This window comes from Pangasianodon hypophthalmus, chromosome 14 (assembly GCF_027358585.1).
Source record: "Pangasianodon hypophthalmus isolate fPanHyp1 chromosome 14, fPanHyp1.pri, whole genome shotgun sequence".
Lineage (NCBI taxonomy): Eukaryota > Metazoa > Chordata > Actinopteri > Siluriformes > Pangasiidae > Pangasianodon > Pangasianodon hypophthalmus.
In genome coordinates, this window is record NC_069723.1 from 24,776,238 (window position 1) to 24,800,134 (window position 23,897).

The window sequence follows — 23,897 nt, forward strand, 5'->3', positions numbered from 1 at the left end:
TTTTTTCTTAGAAACAAAAGCCAAATATGGAAGCATGCGACTTTACATCAGAATGCCTTCAAAACCATGAAAATCAGATGCCGTATGTGCTGCGTGTAGGTAAAAAAAAAAAAAAAAAAAAAAAAAACATTCAAACCATAAGACCTTGAAGCTATTTCCCAACTCAGCAGTGTTACCAAAGTGCAGACTGCTAACCCTCAGGTGGAGGTGTCCATGGACTCCGTTCAAGGCCACACACTGATTTCCTAGAGGTATGTGGCAGTTTCCTAGAGACTTGAAAAAATGTGTAGGTTGAACGGTTTCTTGCTTACAGCTTAGACTACGTCAAACTCTGTGGTTCACCCTGGAGTGTATAAAAGCAGAGGGAGTGTGCAAAGCACTCGTACTGTATCCTCACAGACAACAAAATCTTTGGCTCTGCTCCTTGTTGCACAGCTGCAGACATGATCATAAGTGTTGCCCTCATCTGGGCTGTTGTGGTGGGACTCTGCTGCTGCCTGTGGCTCATTTTGGGAATCCGCAGGAGGTAAATAAATAATAATTCACAAAGTCTGAGATTCAAGATATTTAACATTGTGTGCTGATGATGCAAGATGGATTTGCATCAGGTTTTGGTGAGTGATGTAAACTGAAATTAAGGGAATGCTTTATCTGTAACTCAAGCTGCTAGAATTCTCACTTCCTAAACTGAATTCATATTTTTATCATTTCACAATGTTGATTTCTCTTTTTCATTTTTTTTAGATGGTTGAATCAGGGATGAAAGGGATGAGAGCTATATATTTAGCGGAAAAGTCTTAGGCACGTGCAGAGAAATGCTGTAAAGCAATAAAGCCTTCAAATATAGAGTAATTAACCATTTCTACATTTAAAAGAAATTCTATAGAGAGCAGTAAACAGCAATAAACTAAACAAAGCCAATATTTAGTGTGATAAATCTTTGCATTTTAATAATGCATCCAGATTTATAAGGAAATTGGCTGATAAGTTTTTCTGAGCCTCTTTTAAAATCAGTTTTTCTGGAGAATATTTTGCTTTCTTTACTGATATTGTTAGAAAAGTAATGTTTGGAAATCTAAAACTATTTCTGCACTGACTCAATAATGCAGAAGTCATAAAATAAACATCTATAACAATTTCCCACCCAACAGGAATCTTTTATGTTATGTGGCATATTCGCTACTAAATTATGACAAATTTAGTGTTTTGGTGCATCTGCTATTCCCTGCTTTCATATTTACATTACGCAGGTCATGTTTAAAAAATATATTATTAGAAAAACAGGTGAAATGTCAACTTACACCAAGATGTGCTGAGGTACCTGCTTTACATCCATTATATCTATTTTTTAAAGAACTTTTAACACCAGTGGACCATGAACCTGTTTGACCAAATATGTTGTAATAAAACACATAGCAGCTCAGAATTAGAGGTTCTGACCAACACATCAGATTTTAACTTTGAACACTTGTGGATCCTTCCTTATTTTTCCATAAACTTTAAAACGGATCCTTTTCATCACACAATGCAAGTGTGTTAGGAGAACATTGGGAGAAGATGCTCATAATGTCTTATAATCTTGTATTTTAAGTTTGAGTGGATGATCTTCAAGGAGATTGGGACAGAAATGTGTCCTGGATCGAGCTCCTGATGTGAAATTGAAAAATCAGAACATTTTCCTTTGCAAGAGCAAAGATGGAAAGTTTGAAGTACGTTATATTTGTGATGCCTTAGGATATCTTAGGATGTCTCACCTCTCATGGTTTACCTGTTTGGCTACTAAAAGCCTTGCTATCCTGACGCATTAGCTAATTTCAGTTTGTTCTGTGTGTTTCAGACAGCCAGGGGAACCTCCAGTAGAAAATGGCTGGATCCCATACATGGGTTGTGCGCTTCAATTCGGCGCCAACCCACTGGAGTTCCTCCGCAGCAGACAGAAGAAATATGGTCACATCTTCACATGTAAGATCGCTGGCCAATATGTCCACTTCCTGTGCGACCCGTTCTCTTATCACTCCGTCATCCGTCAAGGGAGGCATCTAGACTGGAAGAAATTTCACTTCTCAGCATCTGCCAAGGTAAAAAAAAAAAAAAAAAAAAAAAAAGGCTGACTGAGAGTCAGAAGTACAGATATCAGAAGTACTTTGATCTGATATCAAATCTTTTATCTGATCTGATAATCTGTTCCTGTAGGCCTTTGGTCATGAAAGCATGGACCCGAGTCATGGCTACACGACAGAGAACCTTCACCAGACTTTTCTGAAGACTTTGCAAGGTGATGCTCTTCCATCTCTCATTGAAACCATGATGGAGAACCTGCAAAGTGTCATGCTGCAGTCCAACATGCTCAAAACCAGCAGCTCTGAATGGGAAGTGGATGGCATCTTCGCTTTCTGCTACAAAGTCATGTTCGAGTCCGGCTACCTCACGCTGTTCGGAAAGGAGCTGGATGGAGACAAGAGTGTTGCACGTCAGCAAGCCCAGAAAGCTCTTGTCCTTAATGCTCTCGAGAACTTCAAGGAGTTCGACAAGATTTTCCCTGCGCTCGTCGCAGGCCTCCCAATCCACGTATTCAAGAGCGGCCACAGTGCACGAGAGAACCTCGCAAAAACCATGCTGCACGAGAACCTCAGCAAGCGCACCAAGATTTCTGACCTCATCTCGCTGCGAATGCAGCTCAATGACTCGTTATCTACCTTCAACGAGCTGAGCAAAGCCAGGACTCACGTCGCAATGCTGTGGGCCTCACAAGCCAACACCTTACCTGCAACTTTCTGGACTCTCTTTTACCTGATCAGGTAACATTTCTGCATGAGCTTATTAGCACAGTAGTCATTTCCACTGATGATAGCAATCAGAGTTATTGGAAGTCGTGGAAGCAACACTTGATGGCTCTTGGCAGTGATCTTTACTGTAGTTAGATCTACAGGTGAAGGTCTTGTCCAGGTTTTATTATTAAAACGACATCCTTGAAACTGTCAGTTACTCCCTTCAGTTATCTCTAAGCAGAGTAGATACTGTGGACAGCAGTCAAGGTTAATTGAATGCTCTTGGCAAAGGTCTCTACTGTATGTGGTTATTCAGTGAAGGTCTTATCCATGGCTCTAATCATTTAGTGGAATCCCAGATAGCGAAATACGTCATCAGTTGCATGGTTGAATCTTAACAACGTAAGATACAACTTGTTTTCTCCAACCAGCTGTCACATTCATGCACTCAGTCCTTCTTGATAATATTCTAACAATTTCATAAATTAATAATGACTTTCCTCTCCAGAGAAGCCCTTAACAGTTCTACGTAGAACCCAACAACTCAAGGTGTCCCTTAAACTATGAACATTTTTAGTTATCTGGGTCATTTTGGAATGGGAGAAGTAAAGGAAGGACCTGATAATATTGAAGATGTTCCTTCACTCTATCATCTGAGGAACTTACTCAGTAGAGCAGCTTCAAGATTAAAGCACAAATCTAGTTGCCTTGACCTACTGCTAAACACTCAATGCTGATTCTGTTCAATTTATTTAACAACTTTTTCTTTTCTTTCTTTTTTTTTAAGATGTCCAGCAGCAATGAAGGCAGCTACTGAGGAAGTGAAGAACGTGTTTGAGAGTTCCAACCAGAAAGTCAATCCCAAAGATCCTCGACTCGTCCTAACCAGGGAAGAGTTAGACAACATGCCAGTTCTCGGTACTGTCCTTATTGAATTTTTAGAAAATCTACATATTAATTCTACATATTATTGTGTTGCCGTGTGTGTGATAAACTACCAATGGTCTTTCCACCTACAGACAGTGTAATAAAGGAAGCGATGAGGCTGTCCAGTGCCTCTCTGAATGTGAGGGTGGCTAAAGGAGATTTCTTGCTCCATCTGGACAACAAGGAATCGTACCGGATCCGTAAAGACGACGTCATAGCGCTGTATCCGCAGATGCTCCATTTCGATCCTGAGATCTACGAAGATCCTCTGGTGGGTGCAGAATAACCTTCTCCACCTTCTCATTTTGACATTATCCTGATTGCAGTTTGCATATTTATGAGTGCTTTATCAGTCCAGTACTTACAGTAGCACATTTGTTAATGTTTCTATGGTTTTATTACCATTTCCTAGGCATTCGTGTGCTGCGTTTTCTCACACTAGCAAGCTACACTTGATTGGTTGTATAACAGAATGACTCGTGATGATATACATCCATATATTTCTTCCCTTGCAGACGTACAAGTACGACAGATTCTTGGATGAAAACGGACAGGAGAAGACGAGTTTTTACCGAGGAGGACGTAAACTGCGGTATTACTACATGCCGTTCGGCTCCGGAGTCACCAAATGTCCCGGACGATTTTTCGCTGTTCATGAGATTAAACAGTTCCTGTCTCTGGTGCTGTCCTACTTTGACATGGAGCTTTTGGATTCTCAATTAAAAGTTCCTCCTTTGGATCAGTCACGTGCCGGCCTCGGCATTTTACAGCCCACATACGACGTCGACTTCAAATACCGACTCAAAAAGCATTAGGAACTTCACATTCTGTTCTTATTTAATGTAAATAGTGTAGATTTTTTTTTACAAACTAAGAGATGCTGTCACTGGAAAACTGTCATTTTTGATAGTTAAGTGTAATGTTCGCTAAAATTTGATCACAAATGTAATGAAAGGTCCAAACACACCATCATTTTCTATCAACTTAACGTGACCTCGACATGTTTTTGTGTCTAAACCAGTATTAAAGATTCCCACCTAACCATCGAAATAATCCTAACGATGTCCAACCTTATTAACATTCCACTCTGATAGCAATGAAATGTATGTTTTAAATTATTTAATATTTGTGAAATCTTGTGATTTCAAGTCTTTTTTTTCTTTTAAAGGTATGATAACTGATCATGATGGCACTTTAATGTTGTGTAAGATGTCTCTGCTGACTGTTATCAGTAATATTTACTGCTTGCATGAGCCAAGAGTTTCGATACTTAATGAATGACCTCGTAAAATAGTATTGTATATAATGAGAAATTCTAACATGATAATGTAATATATATATATATATATATATATATAGCTGAATTGTTTGTTAAGATTTTGGGCGGACATAATTTTCACACTTGCTCTTCTGAGAATTCAATTAAAACTTTTTTTATAGTACAACATGCTTGCTTTTGTCTTGAAACATCTTTTTTTTTTTTGAAAACTACTGGTTCGAGACTATTTTATTCAGTTTAATGTGTTTACTTTACTTCCATGGATAGTACATCAGCCTGTTTAATAATAATAATAATAATAACAGGACAAGTTACACAAGTACAACACATTGCTATAATCCAATCAAACACTTGGACTTGTTTCTCAGCATCACACAGCGTTAGCAAATTGCTTATGTTGTCTACGTGATAATGGACAATTTTACACTCACATGGGAACATCGTGTTGATCCTTAAGTGTAGAAAGTTTTGGTTTCGTAGAATAAGTGAATAAGTGCGAGGATGAACTTTAAACTTACTGTGAGCAGACTTAGACTCAGAATCAGTATTTCCATTTTATCCTAATTTCCTAAGGAGTTTCTATTCATCCAAACTTTCATGTCTTTTACACACTCTTACATTTCGCATAGCTGCGTCGAGGAGATAAGCACACGAGTCAAAGCATGCACTTCCTCTCCCCTCGCCTGCCAGCGTCTACACTTTGCTCGCGAGTCAAGGTGCAATTCACGGCACCTTGATCTCGTTTTTTAAGTCCACGCGCTCTGATACTGCTCTGTGCTCTCCTTCGGGCTCACACACTGTTTAAACATCTTAAATATAAAACTCAGAATGAGGAGATCATCACTAGCAGCACACAGCACTAAATACAATGTTCCTTGATGTCCAGGACTGATTAATATTAAGCAGGTTACTCATTTTGGTATCAGTATCTGTACTGATATAAACAAAGTACCAAAACAAAACATGTATTCATTCTCTGTAAAAATGGTATCAGTGTGTCCCTAGTTAATGATGTAAAACTAACATCTAAATTCGATAGCAATCAGTTACTGAGCACTTTATCCAGCGCTGATTCATGAAGCTAGTTAGAATTAGCAAAGTCAGATGCAAGACTTTTTGGTATTTACTGCAAATACACACTTCTTCTTCTTCTTCTTCTTCTTCTGTCTCACAGAATGTAGAGAGTCGCGAGAAGGTGCGAGGAGCTCTTATCAGCAGGTTATCTAAAACTGATTAGGTCTAAAATTATCCCAGATAGCAGCTGACTCTGACACGGATCTGTTCCTCAGTCATTTTGCTCCGAAACAACGTTTGTTGAAAAATTAAAAGACAGAAAATTTGTTTTCAGTTCTGTCAGCGGTGACACTTTTTAACCCCAACCGTGACATCAAGCAGCCATGCATTCCACCATGTAAGTGCAGCATGTGTACTCCTACGACCTTTCACCTCTGCACAATAAACCTGCCAACACACTGCAGAGGTGAGCAAACCTGCTCCGGCTTCATAAACACACTTACTAAACAATTATGAGTTTGATAAAAGAATAGACTATGAAGGCTTGATGAATCATCGGGCCATTCGTTTACACGTGTACAGTGATATGAACTATTGTCTGGAATGACTGATAAAAATTAAACGTCACAAATGCACTCATGAGAAAATATTAAGAATGCGTCGATACCATTTTATTCAGACTGAATACATTTTTTTCATTGACATTCAAGGTCATAATAATAATAATAATAATAATAATAATAATAATAATTACAACAAAAATGATTCTTATTAGCCGGGTAAACAATAATAAAAAAAATGACAGGCAGTTTTATTTATCATGCGTTAACACTCTTCCAGTTTAATCAGCCATCTTCTTTACAATCAGATTTGCTCTATTTTGCCGAAATCGGCGCTTGACTGCGTTACCCATCAGCCCCTGCATGTCACATGACCTTGTCACATGTCTCACTGAGCACTCACACTTGTTCTGTGTTACTCTAAATCAGCACCTGTACTTAAGTCCTAGTCTCTGTATGTTTCACGGTCAAGCTTATTGTCACTGTCGTGTTCCTCAGCCTCGATCTGTAGTCTGTATGGTTTTGTTTTATATACGATGTTTATGTTTATGGTTCTTGTTTCATGGATTTGGTTCTTTGTGTGACACTTTTTCAATACAATCTGCACTTACGGTCTGCTTCTCTAAAATCCCTGAGAGTTAAATTTGGATTTAGTGGCTTATTTACACTCAAGGACAAACTGTAGTGTTGTGTTTTAATGTAGAGCTTTTATACAACCTTCTGTGCTTTTTGTTTTTTAAAGTCTTTTTCATTATCCTGTCGTTCAGCAATAAAAATGGAATCGCATACTTATGTGCTTATATTCTTGAGTGTTATTGAGCACTTACAATTACCAGGTTTCCTATTACAGGTAGTGTATGAATTTTAAAAACCTGTCATGCAGCTTTTAATCCCACCGAAAGCTCTGGATTTTTTGATTCGTGGACGAAGATCATGACAACAATCACAATGGTGGCAGGAAAATATGAACAGGGACAGAACTCGTCAACTCGCTAAACATTTTACAGTTTGACTTCGAAACCTCAAGGACACGGTTGATTTGTCCATCTAGTGACGGTAGCTTTTAAATATTACGAATGCACAAACGATACACAGCGAGTGTGTGAACAATGCTGCTCACGCTGACGCAGTTTCTGCACACGCAACAAAATCACGTGACAATAACAACGCAAGACTTCCCACTACACGGGTCAGTGCAAGGAATATTCCTGTTTTTTTTTTTAGCCATTTACAGTTCTGTGCAAAAGTCTAATTCACATGCAAAGAAATGCTGTAGAGTAAAGACGCCTTCAAAAATAATGAAATTAAATGTTTCTGAGGTGCAGTGTGTGCAGTTTTATAAGGAAATGAGCTGGAAGTGTTACTGAGCATCTTGCAGAAGCAGCCACAGTTCTTCTGGAGACTTTGACTGTCGACTCGCTTCTTATTTCTGCAGCGAAACCCAGCAGCCTTCATTATGTTTTTATCTGAAAAGTGTCTCTTATGGAATCTGCTGCTTTCTTTACTGACATACAAACATTTTTCTGTAGCATTTCATTTTGTGCTGGAAAACTAATGTTTGGAATCTAAAATGTTTTTGTACTGAATCAATAATGTAGAAGTCAGAAAATAAACATCTATAACAAAGTTTGTACTAAAAAAAAAAAATAGGGTGCCAAGACTTTTGCACAGTACTGTGTGTTACACATACGTATGTTCATGTTATGGAAGTCCTATATTAGAAATCTAAAATGTATAGTGGTCAAGGCTAGGGGTCACAGAACATTCAAAATATTCCTTTGGGGTTGTTTGCGCAGAAACTTTGGGAACTGCTGCTCAACACTATTGACCAGAACACTGGGAAGTGGGCGGAGCCTTGGAGGCTGAGATAACGTTAAAAGTGGTCTTGCTGTGCTCAAGAGAGTCATTTGAGTCGTTAAAGGGTGAACTAGCGGCAACGATGTGGGACACGCCGCAAAAAGCATCAGTCTGAGTGCTGAGATGAAACAAGGAACAAATAACAAACAAACGAATAATAAATAAATCAAATTCCCGATCGACGGACGAGTCCTGTTGAAAGGGCGGACTTTGTAAATCCTGTTATTGACTGCGTCTGGACATTCGGTCATCGTTATTGATTTGTGGCAGAAAGATAAACAGGCCATGTGTGTGGGGTTACTAGAGTTCAGCACACAGAGAGGGTTGCTGAAGGGAAAGCAAAAGCTGAACTCGTGTAACCCCAAAACAAACACACAACACACAGGGGTTTAACCGCATGAAACACAGCGGGGCGTGGCACTGCGCTGAACTCGCACCGGGCCGCCGACGACACCGAGATTTCACACGTCAAACAGAGAGGAAGCTGAGAGAGCTGCCAACACTGCCAACACCAAGATCATTTCACCACAAAAACCTCCGCGTGCTGCGGGACGAGAGCGCTCGTAGATTCACGTCTTGGTGTAAGTACAGGTGTAGGCAAAAGTTTGAGCACCCCTGGCCAAATGACATATTTCATCACTTTTTGGGGTGAAAAGATGTAAACACAACATCTGCAGCAAACTCTATAAAAAAAAACATTCTCTCCATGCAGAGTTTATGTTACTTTACATTTACTTTCCATAAAGTAACTACACAGTTACTTTATATTTGCAACAGAAAAAAATGTAAATAGTATAAATGGGTATTTAGATGAGAAATTACACTTTCGCTTAAGACGAGAACCGCAGTACTTTTACAACCTCGCTATGTAGATTTCTCACTGGATGCTTTTTTTTTGTTTGTTTGTTTGTTTGTATTAAGAAATAAAGTCGCTAATCGGATCTAAATGTTCACCAAATATTGAGACAAAGTCGCTAATCAGGCAAAACTGGCTCCAGGATCTAAAATGTAAAAAAAAAAAAAAAAAGAAAAGGGCATAAAATATTCAGTTAGGACACAAGCGTTCCTGCGTCACTGGGCGTTTCAGGACAAAAGATCATCAGAGGCTTAAGCAATGTTTTTTAGAATTTGAAACTTCACACACACACACACACACACACACACACACACGCTCAGAGCTGAGGAAGGAAAAAAATTTCTCTGGAAGCTTTACATCTACAAGTTATATATTTACACACTACAGGCAGCTGAAGAAGCATATCGACAACAACAACGACAACAATAATAATAATAATAATAATAATAATAATAATAATAATAATAATATCATTAGTGCTGGGCGAAACAATATAATATCGATATTGTGATATAAACTTCTGAGCATTGTGAGTATCATGTAGTTCCACTGTTACACAAACTGACTGGAAAATAAAATAATTTTTTGTTGTTGTTGCTGTTTAATTTTCCTTCCTTTTCCTCAATAAACCATTTTATGACAAATTGAAAACGAAAAATTAAAAAGGGAATCGGAAAATGAAAACTTAAAAATGAAGTTTAAAATGATCTGGAAATTGATGATCTGCTCTACTATTTGCTCATTTGTGTTTATTTTTGGCACAAAAAAATATCATCGCTAATGTTGAGACACTAATTTACCATCAGGAACTAAATGCGTAAAAACATAACAAGCTTTGGCCTGCGTCATTTCCGTAGTTTTAGTCTTAACTAAATAGTTAATGAAATAAACTATATATATATATATTCAGTACTGTGTAAAAGTCTTAGGCCCTTTTTTTTTTAGTACAAACTTTGTTGTAGATGTTTATTTTCTGACTTCTACATTATTGATTCAGTACAAAAACATTTTAGATTCCAAACATTAGTTTTCCAGCACAAAATGAAACGTTACAGAAAAATGTTTGTATGTCAGTAAAGAAAGCAGCAGATTCCATAAGAGACACTTTTCAGATAAAAACATAATGAAGGCTGCTGGGTTTCGCTGCAGAAATAAGAAGCGAGTCGACAGTCAAAGTCTCCAGAAGAACTGTGGCTGCTTCTGCAAGATGCTCAGTAACACTTCCAGCTCATTTCCTTATAAAACTGCACACACTGCACCTCAGATACTGCTTTATTTATTTAAAGTGAAGGATCGTCACATTAAATACTGACTTTGTTTCATTTATTACTGTTTACTGCTCTTTATAGGATTTTATAAACATTTAATTTCATTATTTTTAAAGGCATCTTTGCTCTACAGCTTATATATATATATATATATATATATATATATATGTATATATATATATATATATATATAATTTTTAAGATAAACTCCTTGACACATTTACTTTCGCTACTGAGAATACTAAATATACAGATTTTTTTAATGACTTAATAAAAGTAAAATAATTTCTGTTATCTTGACGGGCCTCCTGAGGTAAATCATGCTAGTTCCCCATGCTAGCTACAAATGTCATTATATTCACCTAATGACAGATTTTTTTTTTATTTTTATTATTATTTTTTTTAAGTGACCAAAACTGTTATGCATCTGACATGATTTTTCTTCAAAAAACCAATAATAACTTTTCTATAAAACCTCGTGCACTGTCAGTGTTCATCAAGCTGTCGTTATAAGCGGAAAGACAGAGCGGCTGTGAGGAACGGCTGAGCAACGAGAAGAGAAAAATAAAAATCAAACTATTTTGGTATTATGATATTTTTGTGTGTGGGGAATTTTTTTCATGAGTTACAGCCGGACACCAGAGGGATGAGAACCACTGCAGTAAGGACCAGGTAAAAAACAAACAAACAAACACACACACACACACACACACACACAGGTAGATGATAATAAACGAAAATGGATTAATCTGTATTTTGAATAAAGGTCAGTGGTGAGCTGATTGTCTGATTATAAGCTGTTGGTGACTGTGACACTGTAATAACCGTATAATCATCAACCTCCAAACCTCCAAAAAACTCAGCTATGACACAAAGCTTCGTTAGAAATCAGGTGTTTCGGGCAAAAGTTCATCAGCTTCTTTCTCTCTCTCTCTCTCTCTCCCCTACACCTACACACACACACACACACACACACACACACACACACACACACACACACGGTTGTCAAAGGATAAATTTGTCTCTGGAAGCTGTGATACTTCCTGTAGCGAGTCATAAATTTACACACTTCAGGCAGCTAAGGACACATAATAATAATAATAATAATAATAATAATAATATCTTTAGTATTATATCAATAGCTCTGGATGATATAATTATATAATATCAATATAATGATATAAATATATTTTTCCTCTGTTTCCTTGTAAAAAATTTTTTTTAAATGCTAAAAAATTCTTTATGGCAAATTAAAATAGAAAAATGAAAATGGAAGAGAGATTTCAAAATAACTTTTAATTTTATTTTTTAACTGTTAATCTATATTATTTTGAGGAAAGCATGGACAAACTCTAAACTAGGATTTATGAGTCATTATTTTTGGGCCAAAAAAGGAAAAATAGAATCAGGAATTATGTAATGTAATGTAATGTAATATAATATAATATAATTCCTGATTCTATTGTTCCTTTTTTGGCCCAAAAATAATGACTCATAAATCCTAGTTTAGAGTTTGTCCATGCTTTCCTCAAAAACAACAACAACAACAAACCTTTTGCAAAAAAAAAAAAAAACAAAAAAAAACAAACAATTGATTTACTTAAAAAAAAAAATCAACGAAAAAAACAAAAACCTTCCAAGCTAATAATTAATATAAACCTTTTTTATTACAAAAAAAATCACGAGTAAATTGATAAGGCAAAACCTCATTATTAAATAATAATAATAATAATAATAATAATAATAATAATAATAGTAGCAGCACATTTGCAGTAAAATCTCAGTGATTTATGTAAAAAAAATAATTAATGAATTTAAATAAATAAATAAATAGAAATAAATGATTAATTTAAAAAAGTTAATAATGCATCTAAAAAAAAAAACTAAAATAATTTAGTCCAGAGTAGATAAATACATTTTTAAATTAAAGATTATATATAATTCTAATAATTAATAATAAATTGTAAAAAATAATAAAATGTAAAAAGTTTAAGAGATTATATATTCAGGTACCGAAGGTGTAACGTGTGTCTCTCTTTTGGTCCTGAACTAAATACAGGCGTGAAATGAAACGCATTCCTGTAAATAAATAAATAAATAAATAAATAAATAAATAAATAACTGTAAAAACATTAAACATTATAAACATTTAAGATGAAATGATGAGATTGTGCCTTTAAGATTGTTGGATAAATGTGTGTTAATCTCCAGCAGGTGTATTGTACTGTGATCCATTTCACTTTGACCTGTGATTCACCGCCAGGTGGCAGTGTTTCATCGCGACAGAATATAAAACTGTAAAAGGGAAAATTCAGCACATTTACTTCCTCAAAATCGCAACTTACTCATTCATTAAAGCTATTAATTAATTAATTAATTAATTAATTAATAATAAAATTCTTGATCTTAATCGTAAGCTGTTTCCGTGGCGTCTTTCCTACACGAGACTCGGATTTTTCCAAAAAAGATCAATTAATAAAATTACCAGATAAAATAATGGACAGAAATTAAACAGTCTGAAGTTAAAGATGTCTCCGGGTCCATGAGGGCGGAGCTTAAGTTAAACCTGATTAGCCAATCACAGACTCCATCACACTGACGCTGGCTTTTCTTCTCATATTTTCAGCTCGACGTACCGCTTCTTATTAAATCGTCGGGATGAAGATCTCCAGCTCTAACGTCGGGATGAAGATCTCCAGCTCTAACGTCGGGATGAAGATCTCCAGCTCTAACGTTTTTGTGAAGATCTCGAGCTTTAACGTTTTTGTGAAGATCTCGAGCTCTAACGTCAGGATGAAGATCTCAAGCTGTAACGTCAGGATGAAGATCTCAAGCTCTAACGTCGGGATGAAGATCTCTAACTTTAACATTGAGATGAAGATCTCCAGCTCTAACGTTTTTGTGAAGATCTCGAGCTTTAACTTTTTTGTGAAGATCTCGAGCTCTAACGTCGGGATGAAGATCTCGAGCTCTAACGTTTTTGTGAAGATCTCGAGCTCTAACGTCGGGATGAAGATCTCGAGCTCTAACGTTTTTGTGAAGATCTCTAGCTCTAACGTCGGGATGAAGATCTCGAGCTCCAACGTTGGGATGAAGATCTCGAGCTCTAACGTTTTTGTGAAGATCTCTAGCTCTAACGTCGGGATGAAGATCTCGAGCTCTAACGTCGGGATGAAGATCATGAGCTCTAACGTAGGGATGAAGATCTTGAGCTCTAACGTCAGGATGAAGATCTCTAGCTCTAACGTGAAGATGAAGATCTCAAGCTCTAACGTCAGGATGAAGATCTCGAGCTCTAATGTTGGGACGAATATCTAGAGCTCTAACGTTTCTGTGAAGATCTCGAGCTCTATGTCGGATGAAGATCTCAAGCTCTAACGTCAGGATGAAGATCTCTAGCTCTAACGTGAAGATGAAGATCTCGAGCTCTAATGTTGGGATGAATATCTAGAGCTCTAACATTTCTGTGAAGATCTCGAGCTCTATGTCGGATGAAGATCTCAAGCTCTAACGTCGGGATGAAGATCTCGAGCTCTAACATTTTTGTGAAGATCTCGAGCTCTAACGTCGGGATGAAGATCTCGAGCTCTAACGTCGGGATGAAGATCTCGAGCTCTAATGTTTTTGTGAAGATCTCGAGCTTTAACGTTGGGATGAAGATCTAGAGCTCTAACGCTTTTGTGAAGATCTCGATCTCTAACGTCGGGATGAAGATCTCGAGCTCTAACGTTTTTGTGAAGATCTCTAGCTCTAACGTCGGGATGAAGATCTCTAGCTCTAACGTCGGGATGAAGATCTCGAGCTCTAACGTCGGGATGAAGATCTCGAGCTCTAACGTCAGGATGAACTGATCGTAAAAGTTAAGGATACAGTTCCACTCCACAGGCTGAGCGATCCAGCGATGCAGCTCTGAGATAATGGCTTTATGATTTATATTCTCTAAACGTGTGCAGCCTCAGCAGATAAACGATCAGCTCTTTATCATGGAGATGAAACCAGACGAGTGGAAAAAAAAAACCCTCCATAAGTGCACTCGCAGCGAGAGCTGTTATTTTTATAATCCTCATGTGCCGCGAGCGCTCGTCTGAAAAGGCCTGGGACGATACATCGCCATGACAACGTACCGTGATCATTTAAAAATATTAAGATGCTTCACGTTAACAGCTTTGATAAGATTTAATCTTGTATCTTATATACTGTATATTTACAACACAGCGCTGCTGAATCCTGGATTCTGATTGGTCAGAAGGTGTTGATTAATTTTCTATAAAATAACAGCAATTCAATTCACAGGTTTATATTAATTCGATCGTAGGGATGTTATCGTTGCTATAGTAACAGCTCCTTCACATTAAAAAAAACGTTGATCTGTAAGGAGATGTTTATGTAACGTTTATGGAAGGAGTCTCCAGTGTCAGCGCTTTGTAACAGTCAGAGGAGTTTACGCTTCTTTTTGAGGTTTCTCGGAAACACAACAAGCTGCGCTTTTTTTTTTTTTTATTATTATTAACTTCAAGAGAGAGAATAAAACAGAGGGAAAGACTGTTTATAGCTGCTATAACGTAAGCGAGAACAGGAACTAACTCCGCAACGTTAACTTTTAAACTCTAAATGGATAGAAAGTACAGTGTAGCGTTCTTTAATCAATTTTTAAAAAAAATAATTGGTGGCAAATTGCCGTGGTGTGAGAGGAACTAAACCATTGGGCCGCATCACTCCGCCCCAACGTTGATTATTTTACTATAACAGCACTCCCCTAAGGGTGTTATTCCTCAGTTACAGTTCTGTGCAAAAGTCTTAGGCACGTGCAAAGAAATGCTGTAGAGCAAAGATGCCTTCAAAAATAATGAAATTAAATGTTTCTACATTTTAAAAAATCCTATAAAGAGCAGTAAACAGTAATAAATGAAACAAAGTCAGTATTTAATGTGACGATCCTTCACTTTAAATAAATAAAGCAGTATCTGAGGTGCAGTGTGTGCAGTTTTATAAGGAAATGAGCTGGAAGTGTTACTGAGCATCTTGCAGAAGCAGCCACAGTTCTTCTGGAGACTTTGACTGTCGACTCGCTTCTTATTTCTGCAGCGAAACCCAGCAGCCTTCATTATGTTTTTATCTGAAAAGTGTCTCTTATGGAATCTGCTGCTTTCTTTACTGACATACAAACATTTTTCTGTAACATTTCATTTTGTGCTGGAAAACTAATGTTTGGAATCTAAAATGTTTTTGTACTGAATCAATAATGTAGAAGTCAGAAAATAAACATCTGTAACAAAGTTTGTACTAAAAAAAAATATATATATATATAGGGTGCCAAGACTTTTGCACAGTGCTGTATATAACGGTGTTGAAAAGCGTTTGTCTGATAGAGCACCGTTTACCATTCGCTATTTTCTGCTACAGAAAGATTGTGACTCTTTGTATGATTTTCCGTCTATCTATCTGAGATAATCGAATGATTAAATGATCATCGTAACTGATTAGATTTTGGAATTGATCCAAAATCAAGAGGTCAAGGTCACAGCAAGGTCAAATGTCAATTACACACAAGTAAGTAAGAAGGAGGAGTTGTTCGTGGCATCGCCATCGACTCATCAGATTCTACTTGTTTTACTATATTTTAAAGTCATCTAACAAATTTTACATTGTTTATAATCATTAGTTAAGATTAAAGTATTGGCACCCTTGGCTTCGTTTGTGTCGCTTCACCGTTAAAACACACTTGATGCGTATCGTATCTTAAACCTGCGAGGGAGAAATTTACGGCACTGAAAATCAAACTGAATTCCAAGTTATATTTTAATACAAAACAAATTCATAAATTAAAACAAATACGACTAGCGGTTAAAATGTGGACAAAAGTAATGGCACCCTGTAAAAGGAGGAAGCGTTCGTGATGCGAAAGAGAGGAGAAGCTCTTTCACCGTTTAGTCATCATCGTTTTCATCATTTTCAGCTCTCTTTTGCCTTTTATGGAGTTTTGTGGGAGTGGCTAAATGGTACTCAGGAACGAGCGCTGTAATTTACGGCTGACTATGAAAAAAAAAAATCAGCAAAACTTGTAAATCTGTCGTAAATTTTTACTTCGGTTTGGCCTTGAAAATATTTGCACACCACTTTTCTAAAAGATTGATAAATGCCAGATGTTAGCAACCACAAGCTTAAAAAAAAAAGAAGAAAAAAAAACCACACACACACACACACACACACACACACAAAAAAAAAAACATTTTGTGAATTCAGGAAGAAAAACAGAACACGGTGATCGACTGCTGCACAAAAAATGCAGATTTGCTTTTATTCTTCAAACACAATAAAAACTAAATAAAGAATTATTCACATTGTTGTGTGGATCAATTCTGTCAAAACAACTGAACAAAAAAAACCATCCTAACATAATTACTTAAAAACACCTACAGCTTTTTTGTTTTTCCTCATAAATAGGCGCAAACGAGAGGCGTAGAAAGTTCTGCTATAGACACAGTGTAGAGGAAGAAGAGATGATCAGCCATATGCCGGGGTTAAACACCGATCTGCCTCCAATTAACTCCGGCGCCAAGAACATTCACATTCATACAGCAGAACGATGGCGTACAAAACAATTTCAGCTGATAAAAAATAAACTTTACTCCATTTTATTTATCAACATTTTTACCAGCTGATGGCATCAACGTCGTTATAAAACCGGAAAAAAAAATCCAGAAAAAAATTATGGCAATAAAATAACATCTTTTATTCAATTATGCACAAAAGTCCAGAGAGGCTGAGTATTTATTTTATTTTATTTATTTGTTTATTTAAATTTTTTTCTTTTTCTTTTATTTCTTTTATTTTTGTCCCATTATGTCAGAAGAAAGCACAAAACAACATGTTAAATGTTTAACAAAATAATGAGTTTATTCGAACTATTAATGTAACTTTTAAAAAAATTAGAAATATTGAAAATAGAGAACTGTGATACGGCATGAATTAAACCGCAGCTTGTTTCTGATTGGCTGTCTCTTAGCTCCTCCCACATTCATGACTTCAACATGGACGTCGAATTTTTCTGAGGTTATGAAGTTCGATATGGTGGAAGCTGTGTTACTTTGAATAGCGAATGACGCTAAGTATAATCGCTGTGTAAATTTACGTCTTTTATCCGTAACATTCCCAAACTTCCGAGAGGGAATGTTGGCGTTCCGGATGATTCCGTCTCGCTTCTGCTGTCACTCTTATCTTTTTCACTGTGTATAAACAACTCAACGGCATCATTAGCCTCAGTCATTAGCCAGTTTATGCTTGGCATTCGTATTCCACAGTTGCCTAGCAACAGTTTTGTCAATTTTATCCACCTGACTTTCAATACCATGAATGAATTTACTGCTTTCGTTTGAACACAGCATATGTAACCATGACAACCATCATAAATAACAGTGAAAGCCAGAACATTTATGCGTTGCTTTTCATGCACTGCGATGCTAAGATGGATCGTGACATTTCTTTTTAAATTAAAAGCGATTGAAATGTAACCATGGCAACACTTTGTATAACGGTATCTTCAGGAGTGCGAGAAAGTCAACGTAGAAAGTTTTCCTCTTCCGTTATGAAGAAGAAAAAAATAGTTCCTCAAGGGTTCTCTGGATCATTAAGTGTTCTTAGATTTATATAAAGGTTCTGAAGGAGAAAACACTGTTGCAGGGTTCTACATAGTACCATTAAGGGTTCCCCCAGAGGAACAAAATAAAGGTTCTAGATTTAACCGTTTTTTTCCATAGAAATTTCCACTTTTAGTAGAATTTGCTTATCTATGGAAAAAAAAGGTTCCTCAAGAATTCTTGAGCAGGTTTCTAACAGTTCTAGCTGTTTTCCTTTCAGAAAAGAGATTAGAACCATAGAACTTTAGCTAGAACCATCCAAAGAACCATTAAGCGTTCTAGATTAAACACTACACAAAGTTTGTTTGTTACTTTTAGTAGAAACCACTCAGGTTCCTCAAGGTTCCTTGGGATGGTTAGCAGTTCTAGATACTTCTAAAGAGGTTCCACATAAAACCTTTAAGAGTTACCCTCAAAAAGGGACAATTGGAGAACCCTTAAAGGTGCTAGATTGAGAAAGAGTGGTTCTAAAGTGGTTCTAAAGGGAGGAAACACTCTGTATTAGGGTTCTATGTTGAACAATTAAGGGTTCCCCTAGAAGGACAAACCAAAGAACCACTAAGGGTTCTAGATCTAACCACAAAGTTTCTGTTTGTTATTTTTAGTAAGCATACTTTTTTTTTTTTTTGTAGAAATTGTCTAGCTGCAGAAAAAAATTGGTTCCTCTAGGTTTCTTTGGATGTTTAACACTTTTCTGAAAGGAAAAGTCCCTTTTTTTTTTTTCAGAGTTCTACATAAAACCTGTAAAAGGTTAATCGCAAAGGGACAACAGCAGAACCCGTTAACTTTCTAGCACTCCCAAAGATGATTATCTTAGGCTGTATAGTCATCATGATGATAAAAACAATGCTCAGTATCTCTGGACTTTTGAAGTTCATCCCTTTTTTTTATTTTTTTGCTTCTAAATGGTTTCTGGAACTAAAAGATCGAGTTCGTAAACTCTGGGAGTAAATAATCACACAGATTCTATTTACAGCATGAATAGAGATCAGGGCTAAAAGAAGCCACTACACAGTTCACAGCCATGAGCCGTGAACTAAATCACTCTATAATCACAACAGAGCTCGGGTTCTAAGGCAGGGGACTAATAGAGCTTTACACAGAGAGAGAGAGAGAGAGAGAGAGAGAGAGAGAGAGAGAGAGAGAAGGGGAGAGATAAAGGAGTCATCCACATAATTCTCTTATGTATTACTGTATTATTTTTATAATAATAAAAGTTTAGCAGTTTTGGTTTTCATTTTCCTTTCTAAGTACATTCACATAAGCCATTATTATTATTATTATTATTATTATTATTATTATATCGTTATTATTATTATGATATCATGACATCATAACTTTTCCCACTGAATAAAACTTGGTCGACTGAAAACGTGCCAACTTTCACCTAAAGATTCAAAACCGAGAACCGCTCCTAAACCGACAATATTTGTGCGCAACGTTTAGAAACGTTCCTACAACCGTAACACAAACGTTACTGTAACAAAGACTCGGGTGCAGTTTCCCTCCACGCCAGCAGAGGTCAGGCTCCCCAGAGCGCTAGAGCGACCTCTTCCACTCAACCACTTCCGGGTTTTCGAATACCGAAGCAGTTCATGAACACTCAATTGAATCATTGCGAAGTCTTGCCAATCCCTGTTTTTGCTTCTAGCCTTGTTATTGCTGATTATATGCCTCGAACTCTTGCTTTGTGTTTATCGGATTATTCTTTGGCCTTGTTGAACCTGCTCTGACTTTTACCTGCATTATTGTTGTGCATCTTTATCGTTTGCCGCGATCTTTATTCAAATGCTTGCGTACGGATCCTTACTCTTCTTCTGAGTGCGGATTTTATTCAGGAACGTTATTTTTGTAACCTTACAGAACGTTCTGGTAACGTTTCTCCATTAGTTAGGAAGCTAACACTTTAGCAACACACTTGGATGTAGATGGAGTGTAATGTAGGTTCAGCTGATCTCAGATTGGAGTCTGCGATTTTATTATATTGATTTTATAGAGGTAAAGATGTTCTATTAACCATAATTACAGTCGTTATGGTTGGTAATTGAGTTGTCACCTGATGTAATTTAACACTCTATAGCGTGTTTAACACAGTGCAACTGGTTCAGGTTATTAATAATAATAATAATAATAATAAAGTTAACACTTGGCTTGTGTGTCCCTCTCTATCTTTGAGATGTGATTTTTTTTTTAGCGACGGAGCAGTAAGTGCTTTACGACTGACAGACTCACAGTTTGACTCGTGTCACTTCATTAACGAGGACTAAAACCAATTAAATTAATTAAAGCCCTGCGATTGGAATTAAAGTGACTTTATCCTACAATTTACATCCTAATAGTCCCAAAAGAACCCAGAACAAGATGGTTCTGTTACAGAGCGAGTGATGAGGAAAGAGCAACACTCGCATACACACACATATACAGATCTGTGTGTGTAATCGGTGTGTAAGGTGTGTGTGTGTGTGTGTGTGTGGGTGTGTGTGTAAGGTGTGTGTGTGTGTATGAGTGGACAGGAGGTGTGTATCCGTCACTGTGAGGAGTGTGAACTGCCTCTTGGTTCCGACACGGGTTCTCAGTCGGGTCTCGATCAGGTCAGATACAGAGCTTTATCCCTCTGCAGAGCGCTGTGGAACACACACACACACGCGCACACACACACACACACATGCACACACACACGCACACACACGCACACACACACGCACACACACACACGCACACACACACGCACATGTACCGATGAGTCACTTTAATTTTATCCTGAACCAAATTACATGATCAAGAAAAAAAACCTAAATGTTGCAAATAAAATACTGCTTTATTACATGCTCTCTCTCTATATATATATATATATCCACGTGCGTGTGCGAGACTGAGAGTGTGTGTGTGTGTGTGAGTGTGAGAGTAAGTGTATATGAGTGTGAGTGTGTGTGAGAGAGTGTGAGTTTATATGACTGTGTGTGTTTATATCTGTGTGTGTATGTGTGTGTTTATGACTGTGTGTGTGTGTGTTTATGACTGTGTGTGTGTTTATATGACTGTGTGTGTGTGTGTATCTGTGTGTGTTTATATGACTGTGTGTGTGTGTTTATACGACTGTGTGTGTGTGTGTGTGTTTATACGACTGTGTGTGTTTATATGACCGTGTGTGTGTGTGTTTATATGACTGTGTGTGTGTGTGTGTTTATACGACTGTGTGTGTGTGTTTATATGACCGTGTGTGTGTGTGTTTATATGACTGTGTGTGTGTGTGTGTATGTATATCTGTGTGTTTATATGACTGTGTGTGTGTATGTGTGTGTTTATACGACTGTGTGTGTGTGTTTATATGGCTGTGTGTGTGTGTGTGTATGTGTGTGTTTATATGACTGTGTGTGTGTGTGTGTGTGTGTTTATACGACTGTGTGTGTGTGTTTATATGGCTGTGTGTGTGTGTGTTTATATGACCGTGTGTGTGTGTGTGTGTGTGTTTATACGACTGTGTGTGTGTATGTGTTTATATGACTGTGTGTGTGTATGTATATCTGTGTGTGTGTGTGTGTGTTTATATGACTGTGTGTGTGTGTATGTGTTTATATGACTGTGTGTGTGTATGTATATCTGTGTGTGTGTGTGTGTGTGTGTGTGTGTGTGTCTGACCTGTTGGTGCAGTACTCGGTGGTCCAGTCGAGCCCCTGAGACGGTCCGGTCCTGCAGCCGGAGCGATAATCCATAGAGGGAGACGACACACTGATCAAACTCTGATACTCGGCCTGGAGAGGAAAACCCTGAGAGAGAGAGAGAACAGAGGAACAGGATTACACACACACACACACACACACACACACACACGTACAAAGTATAAACAAAAAGGCATGCTCCATAAACTTTAAAAAACTAATACATAGTTTTACTGTACAAGTCATATTAATATTAACATTAATACTGCTTCCTGCTACAATAATGCTAATTTATGCAAGTATGTAAATGTCAACATCGCCATAGCGACAGTGTACCTCCTCACAACCTTCCTACTAATTGCTGTAGTACCGTAAAAACCCTACACGCCAAACCCCAAGTGCGTAAATCACTGTGTAACAATCTGCTAGCTTCGGCCGTGCTCTCTAAGTGGGCGGGGCATACTCTCTCTTCCCTGTCAATCTCAGCAACACCAGCCAATCGTGAGCGAGTGTGAGCTCGTGTATGTGGAAGAGGGTGGATAGCGCTTTCCTCTGAATTACGGTGTTACGCTGCAAGAGCAGCAGGAAGCACGTAGAAAACAACCCACCTGTTATTCTGAACCTACATAAGCTTCGTGTGTTGCCTTTGTTCCTTATGCTAATTTCAGGGCCAGAAAAAATTCTAAACAGACGCCTGAAATAAACAAACTAGCCAAATTCATTCTGTGTCCATATTGTAAATCAGTGCATCTTTAAAATTAATTATAGAATGCGTTTATTACAGGGAAATAATTACGAAAAAAAATTAAATAAAATTACAAACCGCACCTTTAAACGTACAGTCATGCCTCTAAAGTTTCTCTTTTCTTTCTTCCTGTATGTTAATTTTCAAGTATGTGGCGTTCTGTGCATTTTGAAACAGACAAGCGAACTTACAAAAGTAGTACATCGGTGCCCAAGTGCATGCTGGGAAAGGGGTATGAAGCAGATATTCAAATGTGAAGACTTTTTTCTCTGTTCCTGAGAACGAGTGCGTGTGAAAGGGAAGCTAATCTCAGTGGTACACAAGAGAATCTGCCTGAAAGAGCATGACAGCAGGTGGCTGCAATTTTTCCCCCTCTTTCTCCACCTCCCCCTCCAGAGATTCTACCTATTCATGCACTGTTCCTCAAATTCTTCTCCCTCAGTCTGACACAAAGACTCCATCTGCCCTTTTGTGTCACTTCACCCTCCACCCCGATCTCTCCTTCCCGTCCTCTTTCACAGCTAAAAAAGTTGAACCGCCATCGTTTTTTTTTTTTTTTTGTTTGCGCTCCACAAATATGCAAAAATTAAAACGTGGATTATTGCTAGACTTCAGATTTAAAGCTGTGCTGCTATTAAGGGCTTAAGACACACACACACACACACACACATGCAAGAGAAAAGGGAAAAAAAATCCAAGTTTAACATCCTTACACTTGTCTGAAACACTGACACGGTGACACAAGGATCTAAATTTGTATTTCAGACAAAATTTATTAAGCATTTTTACTTTTCTCAATTATAACGTTGCATCAGTTAATTGGCCTGCTGAGTATTGGGGGAAAAAAACAATCAAGTAGTTGCTCTTTTAAATGTTTCCTAGAATCCCCAAGATGAGAAATGTACCACAATAAGCCTTCAATAGGCTTTCATATTCAAATAAGAAGGTTTTACTGTTTTTTTTTTCTTTCATGGGAACTGTTTCAACTGGAAATATGTGGAAATGTGTGGAGATGTTTCCCAGCATGCCTTTCACAGAGTCGCTAAAAGGAGTCCAATAACAAAAGACAACACTTAACAACACTTCTACTACGTGCTCTTAACCCATCTGACTGATGTCGATTAGCTGATAAAAATTAAATAACAAAGCTCTACAGACTCCTGAGATTTTGCCAAACAGAGTGTAGGGAGCTAGCGGACGCTGATCATTTTCAAAAGGTTATTTGTGTGTGTGTTTGTGTGTGTAAAGTGCAGTTATGTTCTCTTGGGTGGCTGTGGAATCTGGATTAAACCCTACAACAAAGAAGAAACCACAAACAGCTGAGTTA

At 37.4% G+C, this 23,897-nt stretch overlaps 2 protein-coding genes across 2 annotated transcripts in view; one reads left to right on the forward strand and one right to left on the reverse strand.

The window, feature by feature from the left end:
* The first annotated feature begins 371 nt into the window (after positions 1 to 371).
* Positions 372 to 5,128, forward strand: LOC113539292 (cytochrome P450 7A1). Its single transcript, XM_034310787.2, has 6 exons — positions 372 to 526; positions 1,838 to 2,078; positions 2,194 to 2,798; positions 3,556 to 3,686; positions 3,788 to 3,966; positions 4,211 to 5,128. The coding sequence occupies exons 1-6, from the start codon at positions 444 to 446 to the stop codon at positions 4,508 to 4,510; spliced, it is 1,539 nt and encodes a 512-aa protein (XP_034166678.1). The 5' UTR covers positions 372 to 443; the 3' UTR covers positions 4,511 to 5,128.
* Positions 5,129 to 16,794: 11,666 nt separating this feature from the next.
* Positions 16,795 to 23,897, reverse strand: part of tox (thymocyte selection-associated high mobility group box) — a 65,687-nt gene continuing 58,584 nt past the window's right edge. Inside the window, exons 8-9 of the mRNA XM_053239576.1 lie at positions 21,806 to 21,933; positions 16,795 to 20,790 (exon numbers count right to left, since the gene is read on the reverse strand). Of these exons, the coding sequence (XP_053095551.1) occupies positions 20,754 to 20,790; positions 21,806 to 21,933 (165 nt within the window). The 3' untranslated portion in view covers positions 16,795 to 20,753. The remainder of the gene's footprint in view (positions 20,791 to 21,805; positions 21,934 to 23,897) is intronic.

What these genes read in the sequence shown, in the direction of transcription:
- LOC113539292 (XM_034310787.2), top strand. Translation starts at nt 444, where the DNA reads ATGATCATAAGTGTTGCCCTCATCTGGGCTGTTGTGGTGGGACTCTGC. An exon ending in ACTCTCTTTTACCTGATCAG is followed by an intron (nt 2,799 to 3,555) that starts GTAACATTTCTG and finishes TTTTTTTTTAAG; the next exon opens with ATGTCCAGCAGCAATGAAGG. An exon ending in AGATCTACGAAGATCCTCTG is followed by an intron (nt 3,967 to 4,210) that starts GTGGGTGCAGAA and finishes CTTCCCTTGCAG; the next exon opens with ACGTACAAGTACGACAGATT.